The sequence below is a fragment of the Hippoglossus hippoglossus genome, chromosome 5, assembly GCF_009819705.1.
Source record: "Hippoglossus hippoglossus isolate fHipHip1 chromosome 5, fHipHip1.pri, whole genome shotgun sequence".
In the NCBI taxonomy this organism is placed as follows: Eukaryota; Metazoa; Chordata; class Actinopteri; order Pleuronectiformes; family Pleuronectidae; genus Hippoglossus; species Hippoglossus hippoglossus.
The window spans coordinates 15,608,013-15,625,168 of NC_047155.1; the positions used below are offsets into that span (position 1 = coordinate 15,608,013).

The 17,156-nt window shown below is 40.3% G+C and overlaps 1 protein-coding gene across 1 annotated transcript in view; it reads right to left on the reverse strand.

Annotated features, from left to right (window-relative positions):
* Window positions 1–659: 659 nt before the first annotated feature.
* Window positions 660–17,156, reverse strand: part of eefsec (eukaryotic elongation factor, selenocysteine-tRNA-specific) — a 36,771-nt gene continuing 20,274 nt past the window's right edge. The window contains exon 7 of the mRNA XM_034585252.1: window positions 660–785. Coding sequence (XP_034441143.1) covers window positions 721–785 — 65 coding nt within the window. The 3' untranslated portion in view covers window positions 660–720. The remainder of the gene's footprint in view (window positions 786–17,156) is intronic.

Consider the following 17,156-nt stretch of genomic DNA (forward strand, 5'->3'; position numbering starts at 1 on the left):
CTCTCTCTCTCTCTCTCTCTCTCTCTCAACCACCCTGCTCGCCCTGTGACCTCACTCCAGAGGTCATAGGGTCAGGTGCAAGACGTCGCCTCTGACACACACACACACACACACACACACACACACACACACACACACACACACACACAATGGACCTCCATTCATAAGGCAAGGGAGGAGAGAAAGAAGAAGAACTGGACGAGCGTTCTCTCAGACATACGTCTCTCTATCGCTCCATCTCTCCATCATTTCCCCTCTTGTGTGTGAGCAGAGAAGACAGAACAGATTCTTCCCACATCCTCCTGCAGCTTTGAGGCCCACTCTCAAACATACCCACTCAGCCCACATCCCCCTGCTCTACATAACCAGGTTGCACGTTGTGTGTGAACCACCATCAAAGAACAGTTTGCGGCGCAAAGTATGTTGAACAAACTCTGCCAGACTGCCGCGCACTCTTACGTCATGAAAACACACAACATTTTCCTGAACAGCAGCTGATTCCAAAGCATCCATGTGTCACCTGCTGCCCTGTGTGAATTCAGCCTGATGCCACTGTCAGACTGAGGGAGGGGTTTGGGTGAGGGTGGTGGTGACGGGGGGAAGAGCAAACCCTCAGGCTGAGGGGGTGAGATGAGGGGAGTAGAGGACGGCGGTGGAGGGTGGTGGTGGTGGTGGGTGTACAGGACTGGTGTTGATGGGTGGGCGGGACACAGCGAGGATTTAAATGGAGATTGACGCCCCAGGGGTAACCTGGCAACAGGCAGGAGCTGCTGTCAGATTAGGATCTGAAAGAGAGAGATAACCACTTTACTGCCTCCTGGACTCAGGAGGGCTGGAGGGCTGCAGCGTTCATCTGTGTGTGTGGGTGTGTGTGTGTGTGTGTGCTTAACCCGCAGTGCCATGCAGCAAGAGGCAGCTGCAGAGTTGTTTTGTAAAGACCTGGTTAAAATGCCACACAGCAAAGCACATCCATCCATCACTGACTGCATCACTTCAGTCTCTGAGACACAATGTATGTAGAAGACACCAACACAATATAAACATCTCATTTACAACCAGCGACAACAGAAACCTAATCATACATTTGACGATGTCTGTATATTTTCATTAGATGTATATTTATTTTTCACGAGCGATCTCTGTTGAGAATTTGAATTTCATCATAGACAACAGACCACCAGCAGTCTGTATTTACATGACAATAGTCTGCCAGCGTCCTAACAACAGAGAAGACAAACAGCAACCTCTTCACACAGTGTGAAGGGGCAAAGATCATACTTGAAAAGACCGGTTGAAAAAATAAATACTTTCTGAATAGAGACGAGCCTCTGAGCACAATGATATGCAGTCATATGAACGATGATGAGTAATGTTCGGGCATTGGATTTCTCTTGTTTAGACAGCCAGCCTGACATTACCATCAATATCCATGTGGTACGTGAGTTCGGTGGTACAGCGTTTTGGTCCCAACAATTATCTCGACAACTATTGCACAGATTTCCAAAACAGTTTGTACATTCTTGGTCCCCAGAGGATCAACCCTGTATCTTTCTGAGCTTTCATGTCGCACTACTAGCAGGATTTCACATAAAAAAATATCTTTACAACTATTGAATTGGATATTCACAGTGCAAAGAAATTGAATCCTCATAAAACTGCTGATTACCTGACTTACCAAAATTGATCCATCCGGTTATTGATTATTGAACAACGACAAAATCGATAGGTCAGAAGATGTATGAATGCAACAGGCTGATACAAAACAAACTTACATCTGATGCCCAATACACTCACTAACTCTCTAAGTGAATCATAATAGTGTGTAGCTGTGTTTCTCTTTCTCAAACCAGAGGATGAACAGCATTAAAATAATCATAAATAATTGTTAAGGAGGTAAAAAACAGTAACACAGAAATCATGACAGACAGACCAATAAAATACAAATAAACAGATACACAAACCCCAAAGCTGAGGACAGTTTCAAAGACACACACAAGCCCTGCACTCGGGGCCTGCTGCCTGGCAGATTGAGAGGGATTTGTTGGACGGCACGCGACTGTGTCATGGCAGCGCCTCCACCTCCTGTCAGCTGTGTTTGTGCAGTCACTGTGTGGAGCGTGGGGTGGTGGTGGGGGGTGTCTACAGAGGGGGACGGTCTCTGCATAGAAGAGCCAGAAGAAAAAAGAGCATGTAAATCTTTTCGACAAGGAAGAGGGCTGGAGAGAGAGAAAAGAGGGGGCACGGGCGAAAGTTGAAACAATCACTTTTTCTTTTGTGCAGGTGTTTTTGTGTGTGCACGTGTGTAAAAGAGAGAGAGCGGAGAGAATGGATGTGTTGTGTGGGGGGTGAATGACACAGACAGACTTAATGGCATTAACCAAATAAGCCGAGTTCAGATCTGCTTTCTCTTCTGGTTTAACTTTCGGATGATTTGCATTTGCCCTTTAGTGATTGCAAACCCTGAACAAGGTTTTATGTGTGTGTGAAGGAGATTGACAGAGAGAGAGAGAGAGAGAGAGAGAGAGAGAGAGAGAGAGAGAGAGAGAGAGAGAGTGTCTGAGTTGCATATTTTATTGGCTTCATTTAATTCAGAATAGTTGCATTTTTTTTGAGTGATTTGAAATGTATGTAAAACGTCTATATATGTCTATATATTATATCTATGTTATAGCACTATAAAAACCATAGTTTTTATGAGAACCAAGAATAATCTTTAGTACAACAAAAAAAAAAAATCAAGTCAGCAGCGGATGTTCAGGACATAGTGTTTTATTGTGGAACTATAAAACCTAATTTATGTTTAGACTGTAATCAGAGCTGTGAGTGTGGTCTCATGTCTCATGAGTCTTAAAAGCACATTTAGCAGTAGTGAATGACGGTTTTATTTCAGTGTATGTGTGTGTTTGTGTCTGTGTGTGTGTGTACCCTGTTGCTATTAAATATTTATTTATAAAGGCATTTATGTGATGAATTCTGTTTCACAATTCCATCGGGCAATTTTTAAAAAGGTCAACAATACACAAGTCTTGCTGATATTTCTCAAAAGACAATGTAAATATCTATTAACTGATTCACAGGCTCTATAAGTACAGATACAAAATATTCTTATTTTGTATTTTGTCAACACCCTCTGGGGTGTTGTAAATCAAACACTTTAAATTTACTGTAAAAACTTGCCAGCATCAAAGAGAACATGTGCACATTTTCTTGCTCATTTGCCTTCAATAGATGCACAGTTGTTCTTTCATGATTTGTATTGAAGAGTGAATTATTAAATTGTTCTTAACACAGAAACTCTTTTGCCTCAGCTGGACTTAAAAGTTGACACAAAAAAATCACAAAGCGAAAAAACTACAACTGCTTAAATGTAAAGCACATTGTCTAAAAATAGTTCTGTTGGAGATAACTGTATCAGTATATTTGTAAGACATAGAAAAAAATATATAAATATATATATATATAAAATCAACGATAAGAAGGTAAGTTATGTTGATTTAACTTACTCTTAACTTTAAATGATTTACAAATTTACAAATTTTAGAAAAAGCTGCCACATTAAAGACAATAATATTATATATTAATTTTGCTTCTGGATAATTATTTATATTTTGGTATTTCTGTCTTTGTGAGATTTCAAAAGAAAGGCACAAATACCGCATTAAGCATTAAGGTATTTGATGGTGAATTATTCAACACGAGCCAGGTAAGGAAGGTGCGGGCACGAAGAAGAGAGGATAAAAGAAAAAGACAGAGCCATCTCTGGTTCTCATTTCCAGTCCGTGGACATTACCGCTTCATTAGCAGGCAGCATGTGCTAAATATTATTCTGACTCTGATGGCTATCACACTCCTATGTAATGAGATACAGGCCCCCTGAACACACATATCTCAGACGTTTTCTCTTCCCCTACGACACCTCCTGACCCTCCTTTTACCTCTGGGCAAGTGCAACGTTGATGTGTCTGTGAGGGTGCACACGCAGCAGTACACTTGTGAAGGCTGAAGCGCAAACACCAGAAAAACAAAGTGAAAAGAACAGGAGAAGGGGAGGGAAAAAAGAGGGGGGGAGAGAACGATACAGATCCCTAAAACTTGAATACATATCATGGCTTGGGCTACTACGTCTCCCTCCCTGCGATAGCCAGATCTCATTTCAGTTCCAGGACTTTAGGACCTCACTCTCCACTCTCATCTCCCCCCCGGCCGATTTAGAGAATTATTCAAATGAAGAAGAAACTTTGTCCGATAAAGACCCTCAGATGTTCTTTTAAGGACCTTTGAAGGTTGCAGATGGAAAGGGGATTCCTCTAGAGTCGTTCCCTCATTAAGAATGATAATTGAGATCTGGATGTGTTTGATATACACCATTAAACTAAAGGTCTGAGCCGGTTACAGAGGGAGAGAACAGTCGAGTTCAGGGCAATGGAAATTTTCCACTGTGGAAAACCTCCTGCGTATTTTAAATAATTCGTCACACGGTTCAGGCTCAACTCTGCTGCTATACAACAAAGCAAGACCATATACAGTAAATCTGTGTCGTTACTGCAGCACACACACACACACACACATACACACACACACACACACACACACACACACACACACACAGACTAACCAATCTTAATTACTACTACCCCCTAGAGGTACACAGCTCAGTATAGGAATATCTTCAAGACAAAAAGGAGGAAATGTTGATAAAGTAGAAACAATGTTTTTAAATTTATGGGACACTAAACAACATCGGACTCAAAAAACGGACTCAAAAATGTTTTCAGAAGAGAAAAATCTATTGAATCTAACAGTTTGAAGTAAAGAGACCAAAGACAACGCAGGTATTTTCATAATAAAAAGCCATATTTATAAACTGCGGTGTCCACATGTTATTGTTGAAGTTATACATGAAAAACATGGTGGGACTGCAATTGTATGGAGAGGGGGAGGATCTGGTGCCAACAGGATGAGGGTCAGAATATAATGTTGAGTATTATGAGTGCGTTGGAGCTGAACTCTGGTGTCAGTGCATTATCGGGCTATTTATGGGATATTGCAGTTAGGCGTTATGACTTCCCAATCGCATCCTGGGTTAGAGATAAAAGCCAATCAGAGCTCAGAGGGCTGATAAAGGCCAATCAGAGCAGTACAAAGAGATAAGAGAAGCAGACCGGGCCCTGCAGGTCTCAGAGCCACGCAAACCACATGCAAAATACACACGCTCACAAATGCACACACACATACACAGTCTTGTCTCCATGACATGAGGAGATTACGTTGACTTACATTAACTGTAAACCTAACCTTAACCATAACTAACTTTTAAAACATCCTCGCCTTAAAGTAATGATTTGCATTATGAGGTGCTTTTCGTCCCAATATAGAAAATAATTTGACTGTGTTAACCTAAGCAGATATAGGGCCCCACAACATGAGTAATAACTTGACCACACACACGTGTAGCATACACACACGGTACATAATAACTGAGGTCTGTATATTCAAATTTATCCAGATGAGTTTTTATTATTCTTTATTACTATGAATTACAAGATGTAAGTACGCATGAGTGCAACAGTTGTTTTCTCTCCAGTTCGGTGATTTTTCTGTACGTGATATCTTGTGTACTTTGCCAGTAAGGTACATCTATGGCCTAGAGTCATATCTGCCATTATAAATATTTATCAAATTTGTTTTATTTAGAATATAAATGTTCTTTTGAAAATCCGTGTTGGTCTGGTAAACTGTTTAAATATTTTCTGAACATTAAAACATGCCAAGAAACATAATTTGGAAACTATTATAATTCCCACAGGTTTGGGATTTAATTGTCTTTCAAAAGTTTTCTTAATATTCAGTCTTGCAGAACACATAAAAAGTTGTTGTGAAAAGAATCACTTGAACTGTGTTATCCCAAACTTATCAAACTAGTTGTCTTTCATCTTTAAATCTGATTAAAGGTCCTACCGTGCAAAGTCCTGATGGCCTTAACATCAAACAGATGTAAATCTGAAGAGAGAATATTGATATTCAGATTTTAAATACAGATCATCAAAGTTTGTGACCATTGTTGTATGTTTTTGGAAAAGCAGCAACAACAAAATCCTCACACTTATACCATGACTTTGCCAAATGCAGTTTCTTATACATTTTCTATTCCACTGCCTGATGCTGGAGCAAACTGACAGAAAAGCATGTTTTCTTTGGAAAATGTTTAATATATTCAAAGTATCTCAAATACCCCACACCGCGAAATCCATCTCTGTTAAAACTTTGTCAGTCTACTGAAAAATAGAAATGACAAGTACGGGTATAATAGGCTGGTTACCTGTTGTGTGTGAAGTTTACAATACATGCAATTCAATCACACACATGGCAATGTTCAGTAATCTTTCTTTCTTTCTTTCTTGCTAAGTACAGTGTATCTGAAGAGAATGGACTGAAGGGCGACAACAGGGTGGAGGAGAACACTTGAAAGACCTTCAAAACTCTCCTCTGAGGAAAATGAAAGCTCGGCCAGAAAGAGATCACAGGCTGCAATTACAACAGCGTGTAGTGGTGATGGAGGCGATAACGCGTACTCTCGGGCCAACACAAAGCTGGCACTCTGAACCTCAGCTCACCCCGTCCTCCTCCACCTCGAGCCCAAAGCGGCTGAGCAGAGGACTTTGACTCCTTCCCGCAGGTCAGGTGAAGGTCAAGTACAGGAAGGAGCTGGGAAGTGCACGACACAATCAGAACTTCTCATCTAATGGTAAGCCCGCTTCACTTTTCAGGGTGTGTTTTTTTGTCTTTTCCATTTTAGTTGATTTTTTTCTGCATTTTTTGTGGCTGAGACTTTTGGCAGAGGTTTTTCATGCAGGCGTGTACTGCACAGTAAGTCACCCCTGTCGAAGGAAAACTTTGTAGCATGAGGAGAAGCATCTGGGTTGCTTTAAAAACCAAAACTGAGATCTTTGAAAACTAGATGGTGCAAAAGCAGATTTGAAATTAAATCAAAATGAGAAACGAAACAAAAATCTCAAACTAAAAAGTCCACTCTACTGCCACGGCAGAGTCCCCTATAATTTTTCCACTCTTCAAGTTGCAAAATGCACAACAAAGAAGAGTTATATAAATTTTGATATGAAAAAAGAAAAAAACTTGTGTGTCTAATGCAGCGCAAAGATAAAATAAAAAAGCTTTTTTTTTAAAGTTATGTTTAGTTACAGTTATTGTCACCCCAAAAACTTAGAGTCCATCATGGCAAGATCGTTCCTCAAATTATTTTTTTTTAAATCCCCCTTGCATATTAGATATTTTTATCTGTGTATATTATTATTCTTTGCTGCCTTTGTTTGCATGTTACTACGTTTTTTTAATGTTTTGACAGGACAGTGTATCAAATGGTCCATGTATGTCTTTATGCACAAGCTTGATATAAACAAAAAAGGGATGTAGTGCTACTACTGTTCAAAAAATTGTACAGGATGCTTTGAAATAAAGCATCTCACCTCATACATCACAATACATACTGTATATACAGTATTCCTGCCTGTGCACACACACAAACACACACATCCATGTACACACATTCACAATTCACCTCCCTCTCACCCCTCTTCCCTGGGTGGGAATCCATTTCCGTCTCCTGATACATAAATAAATAAAGGGGTATATAGTGCCCCAGGACTGGGATGGAAGAGACAGAGTGTTAAAGCCAGAGAGAGAGAGAGAGAGAGAAAGAGAGACAGAGAGAGAGAGAGAGAGAGAGAGAAAAGAATGGTGGTGGAGAGATGAAGGAGTAAGAGGAGGATGAGGAGGATGAGGAGGAGGAGGGGGGTTGTAATTGTTTCCTAGCACAGGGAAGTTCAGTCCCGATGCAACGGGGCCGTCTCTCCCTGTGGAGTCCACCTCCCCTCTCTCCCAGACACAAGAGGGAGGCCTCAATCAAACACATGAGCCACAGAACATGACCTGGCAAGTTCAGCAGGAAAAGAGGGGAGGAGGAGAGAGTTGGTGTGAATTGATTGAATTACACTCGGCCAAAAACACCATGTGTGGGGCTGAAAGTGGAGAAACTGTCAGACTTTGGTTAATAATGACTCCAAACACTGTTATGACTGCTTAGTTACCATTTAAGTGACACTATTAACATTAGAAAACCAGAGTCTGAGAAAGTTCTACATATCTGCGTGAGCTGGATGGAGTCTTCTGGAAAGAGAGAATTAAGAGGGTGAAATAAGGTTAATTGAGTTTGTTTTGTTTGTTATCTAATGATGGGAGAGCGAAATAAAGTTATGCCTGTCAGGTAGTGAAGGAGAGAAGTGAAGTGAAAGAAAAGAGAGATTTTCAGCAACAACATCTGCATTTGTCTTCTGGGGATCATATATCCTTTTCTCTCACCCCACCCCTCACTTCTCCATAGAGGAGACTAATAGCTCAAAGCACCAAAAATAATTAAGCTTCCAAATTTATTCATCTAATTTAAAATGGCCATCCGCGCACAAGCATTGTGTGTACAGGGGTTCCTCGTGCTAATTCTAGCTGTAAGTGTTGTTTATTGTCGTATCTCTCACAGTCGTATCAGTGTGGGCAACAGAGGCTTCACCTGCCAATCATAAACAAGCCGTCAGCTACATTAAATACACAAGACACGAGCTACAACTGTACAAAACCAGCAGCCAGACAGCATTCAACACAAAGACTGCACCGTAGTCCACATAAATATATAAAATATTGAGCTATAGGTTAATGTTTATGTTAATGTTTAATGTATGCTTGGTAATATGAACTGTATTTTCTTGTTGAATGTTTTGTCAACACTGATCAAGCAGGGACTTCACAGTAGGACTATCCCAGTGGCAATGGGAGAAGAGGAGCCACTGTATCGTGGCCCAGCTGATACGTGTGCTTGAGTCAGTATAAGCTGTCGTTTCACCCCATTTTATATCAAATAATTAATTTAAAGCAAACTTATTGGAAAAATTTACACTTGAACATACATCAGCTTGACAAGAACTTAAATGACATAAACAGCAGAACTGTTTTGAACCTCATTTGTTGCCTAACCTGGCATGAGTTTTGGGAGATTTGTGAAACGTGACTTCGTTGTGTATGTATAACACAGTATGGTTGCAGGATTTCCACACATGTACATTTAACTGTTGTTCAAGTGAATACATATGAAGTTAACTTTTCACAATGACTCATCAGTGAAGCAGTTGACGCTTACTTTGACTTTTTAGTTTGGTCCATGTCCCATCCACTAACATAGAGGAGTTGGGATTTATGACCAACACTGCAGACACCAAGGGGTGATCAAGACATTTTGGTTTCACTTTTGGGGAGCAGTCATGCAGTCCATCTTTATACACAGTCCAAGATGCTAACAGAAGTAGTTTCCAACATCTACTTGAAACTGAAGGGTATGATGGGTCATCCTGAATGGCCAACACTAAGTGGAGTGGATAAAAACAAATCAAGTATCGCTGATTTCACAAGGCTATGACGTGCTCCAGTGAATATAATGACAGAGGACGACAGTGTGTCTCCTTTCAACAGTCGCCCTTGGATGTCAGTCACCTGCCGCCATCAGAGAAACCCACACAGGGGCTTGAAGCTTAGATGTTAAAAACTACAGGAAACATGTCCAATATAATTGGTCGCTTCTGAAACAAGAAATGAGGAGAATTCAAATTTTGGTTCAATTCAGAAAAAACATGCAGTAAGACCTTTGTCTAAAATAATGCTTGTGCAATACAGAGTTGCATTGCTCATCATCTAATTTGGCACATTACAAACCCCTAATATGAATCTATTGTTGAGGTCTATTTGAGGTAAGTGAGTCCACCAGTCAGACCAGTTCTGATCACAACCAAGCGCCAACAGACAACACACTCGCACACATGGTGCATTTGCTTGAGGCCTATTTTTATACAGGAACATCAAGACCACATAAAGGCTCCACTTTTCAAAACTGTAGCATCAAACACCTCCACGTTCTCCACAGGGTAACACCACAGCACCATCTAAGAGGTCAGTAAAGTAAAATGGATGTTTGCAGCACGTCATCTCCCTGACTAATGAAAGGACAAACTTGGCCACGGAGTTAAATCTGCAGTGCCGGGCAACATTAGTGGGGGAGTGAACCAGTCCTGTCAAAAAGTGGGCCATTCAAACATTTTTTTGTCATGTAAGATTTGAGAAAATCCAGAGCACCAGTCATCCCCAAATCTACAGCATCAGTGGGATATTGGGGTTTGAATGTAATTACTCTTTGACCACTTAGTTCAGGCTGTCACTGCTAAGGTCACATGAATAAGGCTCCATATTTGTCTCCAATCGAGCCACTAATCTGAAAGATCTAAGAGCCTGAATCAATCCTCCATTCTGCTTCTATTGATCTCATCTCCTCCGTCTACCAGTTTCACTGCCGCTTTTTCATCTCTGTCTCCTCCCCAGCATGCTCTTTGCAGTAATGGATACTGAAGATGTCAGGCAGATTTAACACTTATTGCTTATTTAAAACGGCCTCTGACCCACACACAATACCCTCCACCACATCCCTCCAGACATGCCTAAAAAAAGAAAGAGCAGTGCGTCTCACTGGGCACAGTGAGCGTTAAAGGGCTGTCACTCTTATTGTTGCAGTAGCCATGAAATGATCAAGCCAGGCTAATGGCTGCCTTATCTCTGCAGCAGGCTTAATAAAGGCTGTTCAAAGCCTGCTTCTCCAGGTGGGAGTTATGTCATTAAGCCTCAATATTACACCTAAACTAACCATATGGCCTGAGCAGAGAGTGAGATACTGAAATGTTTTCAAAGCCTGGAGGCCTGGACCAGCGGATCAAAGCAGGAAAACCTGATTGTAAATGTCTACATGTGTCCGTTCCTCCTGTTTTAGCAATTATGAGCACACTTACTTATAATGTGTACAGTCATTTAAGCTCACGTTGATTCATACCTCGCCTGCAGTTATTTTCACAAGTAGTGGAATTGCTTCAATTTCTTTAATCATATTCTAATTGTTAAAATTGCACACAGCCAAACTGCCGTGTTTCATTCATATTTATAAAGAAGAAACACAACTCTCGCGGTGGTGGGGCCGTCCGCGCTAAAGGAACAGGGGGAGCAAAAGGGGAGTGAAGTGAGTGTTAGCTGACGACATCACTAACACATTCCAAGACTAAACAAGAGGGATGTAAGGGGTAAGATAGATTAAGGGGTAAGAAATAAGTAGTGGGTGGATAAAGATTCTAAATAAGATTGTTTCTTAAAAAGGGCTAAGGGGTAGGGAGAAGGGGTGAAATGGGATTGAACCTTAGGTGTTACCTTCCGATTGCTAAAGTCAAAATGAATCCAGCAAATAGTCGAGAACTATAATTTGTCACCTGATATTTAAGATGTGTTGCCTATAAAGTTCGAGACAAACAATCGCTGAAATCTATAAAAAGAAAATCTATAAATCTGTAAAACCACACATAAATATTGACAGTCAGTAAGGAGCATCAAGCGTATGAGTAAATACACTAAACAACACACTGATTGACTCAGTACAAGGAGATTTGTGAGTCACGGGTGGAGATCTGACAGTATGTGATAATCCAAATCCATGTTTTATACCAAAAAACATCAGCAGCAACTGGAAGCTTGCACTATATGCATATCACAACACAAACTGGATTTTAAAAAGCAGAGATTGGGTGAGTTCCTGGAAGGAGAGCCATGCCTACAAAGATGACAATGGATTTGAACAGAGGTAAACTTCAGGTAAAGATATGTATTTAATAGTAGTTTTCTCCCTTTAGACAAGTAACTTCCAAAATTACTAATAAACATAAACAACTGGCAGCGTCTGGTATCAAACAATACATAATTATATTTGTCATCCGAGCATCCATCTATTATGGATACAGCTAATCCAATAAGAGTCGCAGGTGCTGGAGCCAATCCTGCCGACATTGGGCGAAAGGTGGGGCACACACACCTACAGAGACAAACAACCATTCACACTCACATTCACACATACAGTCAACTTGTAATCATCATTTAACCTAACTCCAATCTGCATGTCTTTGGACTGTGGGAGATTCCGGAGAAAACCCACATAGACACAGGGAGAACATACAAACTCCACACAGAGAGACCCTGGCCAAACCAGGATACAAACAAAAACAGGATTCGAGGGCGACAGCGCTAACCAGTGCTCCACCATGTCATTACTTCTATTTGTTAGCTGGATCAGTGTGTAAAGACTCTAAGGCACAATCCCATTTCACCCCTTCTCCCTATCCCTTGTTTTCGAGGGTTATCTTGCCCCCTTAATCGGAGATACAAGGGTTAGTAGTTGAAATCTTCCCCCTAAGAATTGGGACAGCACTTCGAGGGGTGCAACATGAAATCATGTAAAACGATATGAAACTAAGATATTACAATTATTATCATAATTTTTAAATCCTTATTAATGGAGAAAATAACAAATTTGTGGGTCTCTCTACCATCTTGCCGGTGATTCGCAAGGCATTCTGGGAAATTCTCAGAGCCCCCGGTTTGAAGTGTGGGCCTGAAAAATCTCAGTTTCGAGGGCTGAATAACTCGAACACTTGGCCCTACCCCTCCATCCCAACAAGGATGGGGTCACACTACTCCTACTCTCGAACGGGCAAAACGGAGGGGAAGGGCTAAGGGGTAGGGAGAAGGGGTGAAATGGGATTGGGCCTTAGGTGTTACCTTCAGATTGCTAAAGTCAAAATGAATCCAGCAAATAGTCAAGAGCTATAATTTGTCACCTGATATTTAAGATTTAAATAAAGAGTTACTAAATGTGAGGAAAAACAAGAGAAGAGGAGGGTGAGCTGAGAAACGACTCCACTGAGAAGAGGAGGAAGATGAGAGGAATAGAGGAACCACATTCGTGTTTGAAAACAGTTTTGGTTCATTAGGATGAAGAGGAAAGAAAATGATTAACAAAGGGAAGATAAAAGATAAGTGAACCAAGATGTGCTTTCAATCAGCTAATCCTTTCCATATGAAATGATGAAATCTGTTCACTGAGGCTTCAAATCAACCGCACATTCAAACAAACACTGTGATGATGAAGATTAACACAGAAACTAAAGCAGTGGATGGTTCAGACAGACAACGACCAGGTATTAATGTGATGCTTCAAAAACACACACTGCAAAATGAAAACATTCAACACAGCAGGGTTAAATATAATTGTGGTGACGTGTAATCTCCAAAATGGAGGATGAGGGACAAGCTTCGGTTTCAGTGCGGGTGTTTACAGAAAACTCACACAGTAACAAAAAGCATGTCTGTTGTGTTTTCAGATACATAAATGTTGCACAAGAGTCACTCATCATGAACGTTTGTGTTCATGGATCAGATCCAGATATGGAGGTTTTGGTGAACTCCATATTCTCTCTTCTATCACTTTCTGCTTAATGTTGACTGTCATCATTTTTTTAAATTATATTTAATTTACACAATTTAATTCGACAGTCAGGGGGCAAATCCAGGAATATTTTCCCTCTTCCCTTAACGTGGAGAGATTTTCAATGATTTCTGCGGAATAATTCATGTATTTGATGAAAAAATATATATGCAGACATATTTAGGGGACTAATATTTATGAGTTTGTGTAATTTGGTACAGATCCAAATAAAAATCCAGATCTCGTGAGTTTAAATGTGGCTTCATAAGGGGACTGCTGGGCCTTGGTGGAGGTATGAACTCTACTGAGTGCAATTTGACTTAATTATGCGGTCTAAATATACAATCATCAATCAAGTTACGGTTGTAAGTTATGAATTATAACAAAAAAATGTCCTTTCTTTAGATTTATTTTTGCTGTGTGACCTGGTGGATTTGCTTGTTGTGGTCTGAGTTTGTTTCAGAGTTTCGCTGTTGCCTTCTCTTTTCATCACCCCTCATTATTGCAGTGCGATAACTCTCCTCCTCACTGTCTGGATCGCAGATCAAATCAAAGTTCTGCTCAGCACGCCAATGATAAAGCAATGCGTCATCCGTAACTTCAACCACATCCCTCACCTCCGTGCTATCTTCCTTTATTTGCTTGACACCAGCTTGTACTTGTATGTTTGGAACATATTTTATAGACAAAACTGGAGCAGAAAAGAGGAGGCCAGGGACAAGAAGAGATCCAGTTACACGCTTGTACTACTGTCTGGGCAAATCGGAAGCATTCAAGACACATAACCCCTGTCCAGATATCGCTGATTAAATAATGCAGTCATAATAATCGAAGCAGCATTTCCATTTATGAAATCTAACACACACACACACACACACACACACACACAGGGGCTGTCCGTCCTGTCCCCCCCATTTCCCAAACAGTCTGCCTGACTTCTTCGCCCCCATGCCAAATGCAGAGACGGAAAAGGAAAAGGAGAAAAATAAATAAATCTTCAATTTTAATGGCTCATTTCCGTGGGACACTACCCTTAAGCCTTGGGCCTGACATCAGTAAAGAGACAACCCCTCAACCCCTCAACCCCCATCCCTGCATTAAATCTTCCCATCCACCCACTCTGTGTGCAGGAATAAGAGCCAGCAGTATGTCTAATCAGATTTCTCAGTTTGGTCGTCCACTCCAGAGAGCAGACGGACAGTCAGACATGCTGGTGGCAGGGCAGGTGAAACCTCCGACCCAAACAGACTGAATTCATGATTAGTTTTCTGTTTGTCTGCTCATGTGTTTATTTGTATGTGTGTCAGTGGAAAATTAAGTGTGAGATTATAAACAATGCATGTGTTGAAACATAGAAAACTTGCAGAGAGGGAATAAGAGATGGTGCATTAGTAAAAGTAAAAGTTGTATTTTCGGACTCCAAATTTAATCTGTAATTTCCGTCAGATAAATACTAGTGAAGGCATAATTGGACATAGAATTAAAAAGTTTTAAACTAACTTTGCATGTTTGTTAACTGATTATCACTGAAATTACCAATAATAACAAATAATGAACCAATAAAGAATGAAAGGTGAGACTTTTGTAAACAAATAAATGCGTCTTTGCATGTTGACATATTTAGTAAAACAGCTGATTACACTTGATAAAACAACTAATCACTGTATATCTGTGTCATCTCATTTCAAAGAGATGCAGAAAAAATTTATGCTGCAGTTTTTCCCATTCATTTATCAATTTTATCTATAAATGAAATAAGTATTTGTTGTTACAGCCTAAACAAATACTGTATTTTTTAAACAGTTACTGATACTGAAAAAAAAAACACAACAATACATCAGCCAGGAGTAAAAACACAAACACAATGTAGAGAGGAATCACTTACAGTGTTTTTTGTTTGGAATTGAAACCAAGATACCTGAGCAGGTGAAAGTCAAGTGTAAAAATGAAGTTTTGCTGTTTTATGGTCAATTTACCACCAGTTATTTCCTCAAGTTATACATACCAATAACATTAAATATACAATAAGCTAAAATTAATTAATATATTGCTTTAGCCCATTGATCAGCTTAGCTCTTACTTTTGTCTTACTTTAATAATTATCTTTTTCTAGATAGTTCTTCGTTACTCTCTGTATTAAATGATCCTCGAAGGCCACAAGGTGCAGCTTAAATCTCATGAAAAACCTTGTAAGGGGACCTTGGGTTGAGAATCTTTAGTCAATGTACTATTTCCAAAATCAACCACTTGTATAAATCATAAATAACAAAGGATGTGTTTGTGTGTAATGATGTATCATAAATATGATTGCTGTTACTGAGAATTGCATCAGTGCCTTTTGCATCAATAGTATTTGTGTATATAAGCCCATGAATCGACACGACTGAGGAGCACTGACACGTCCTATGGAGTTGTAATATAATGAACCGGTAATTTAATGCTCCTAAATACAGATGTGACATCACATGTAGAAAGAGGAAAAGGGGATTTTTATGTTTTGCGTTATCAGTCACTGCATCTGCCATTCACTGGGTCACCCTCCACTGGTCTCCGCTCCTCTGTTGTCTCTTCGCCGCTCTGTGCCTCCAATGATCTTATGTACACACACCTGATGATTACTATGCAGCGATGAAGCCGTGAAAAAGAGAAGCAAGGGACAGAACAAAAACAGCAGGAGAGAAAGGGCTGATGGGAATCTTCTCGGGACAGTAAACACCACATGAAATAATCTATCAGACCTTTGACAACATGAGGCAAGAGCGGAAAACAAATGAAGAGGGGGGGAGACGACAGAGAAGATATAACCGATACTATAATATTGTCAATGAAAACATGTTAATAAAAGCAATAAAGCTTTACATAAATTGAACATTTTATTTTAAATTATTTTAACTGCAGGCGATTCTTTACTGTTACTGGTGTTACACAAGCTAAAGGTATAATATTGTTTCACATAATGCTTATGCATGCATGTGTGTATACGTCAGTCAAGCTGGTTTCTAATTAAGAGTTGCCGTGCAAGGTTAGCGATTGTTGCTAAGGAGGAAAATCACTATCAGCCGGCCCATTTTCATATGAATGAGCTCCTTTAATTAAACCGAAGAGCTAATGAGAGCCTATATCAAAATAATAGAATGTCTTACCAGCTATGTGCGAAGTGAACAAAAAAACCACAAAGATGACATATAGGACGAAAAAGAGCTGAGGAGAGAGAGAGAGAGAGAGACGAGCGCCGTGAAAGGCAGGGAGATTAACTGGTTCTTAGCAGAAAACAGATATCTGTTGTCTTTGAACCTGTAATGTTATTTCTGCGCCGACAGAAGTTCAAAGAATCTGAGGGCCGAGATTGAGTTAGACTTTGGTGCACAAAAGGAACGAGCAGGAGAAAGAGAGAATAAATGTCGACTTGCATGTTCTAAGTCTGGTGTGTGTGTGTAAGAGAGCGAGAGAGACGCAAGAAGTAGATCTCAGATGAAAAGCAGAAAAAAAACTCTGCTCCATTGTTGGGAGTCTGTGTATTTGTGTGTGTGTGTGTGTGTGTGTGTGTGTGTGTGTGTGTGTGTGTGTGTGTGTGTGTGTGTGTGTGTGTGTGTGTGTGTGTGTGTGTGGTTGTCAGACGTGCACCACATATCCTTGTGTGCTTGCTATAATTTCTCCATTTGAAGGTTAATTAACGCTTGGAGTGAAAGCTACAGGACTGCGAATCAAAGACAGTAAACAGTCTTCCAGCTGCCTCGGGGGATTATTA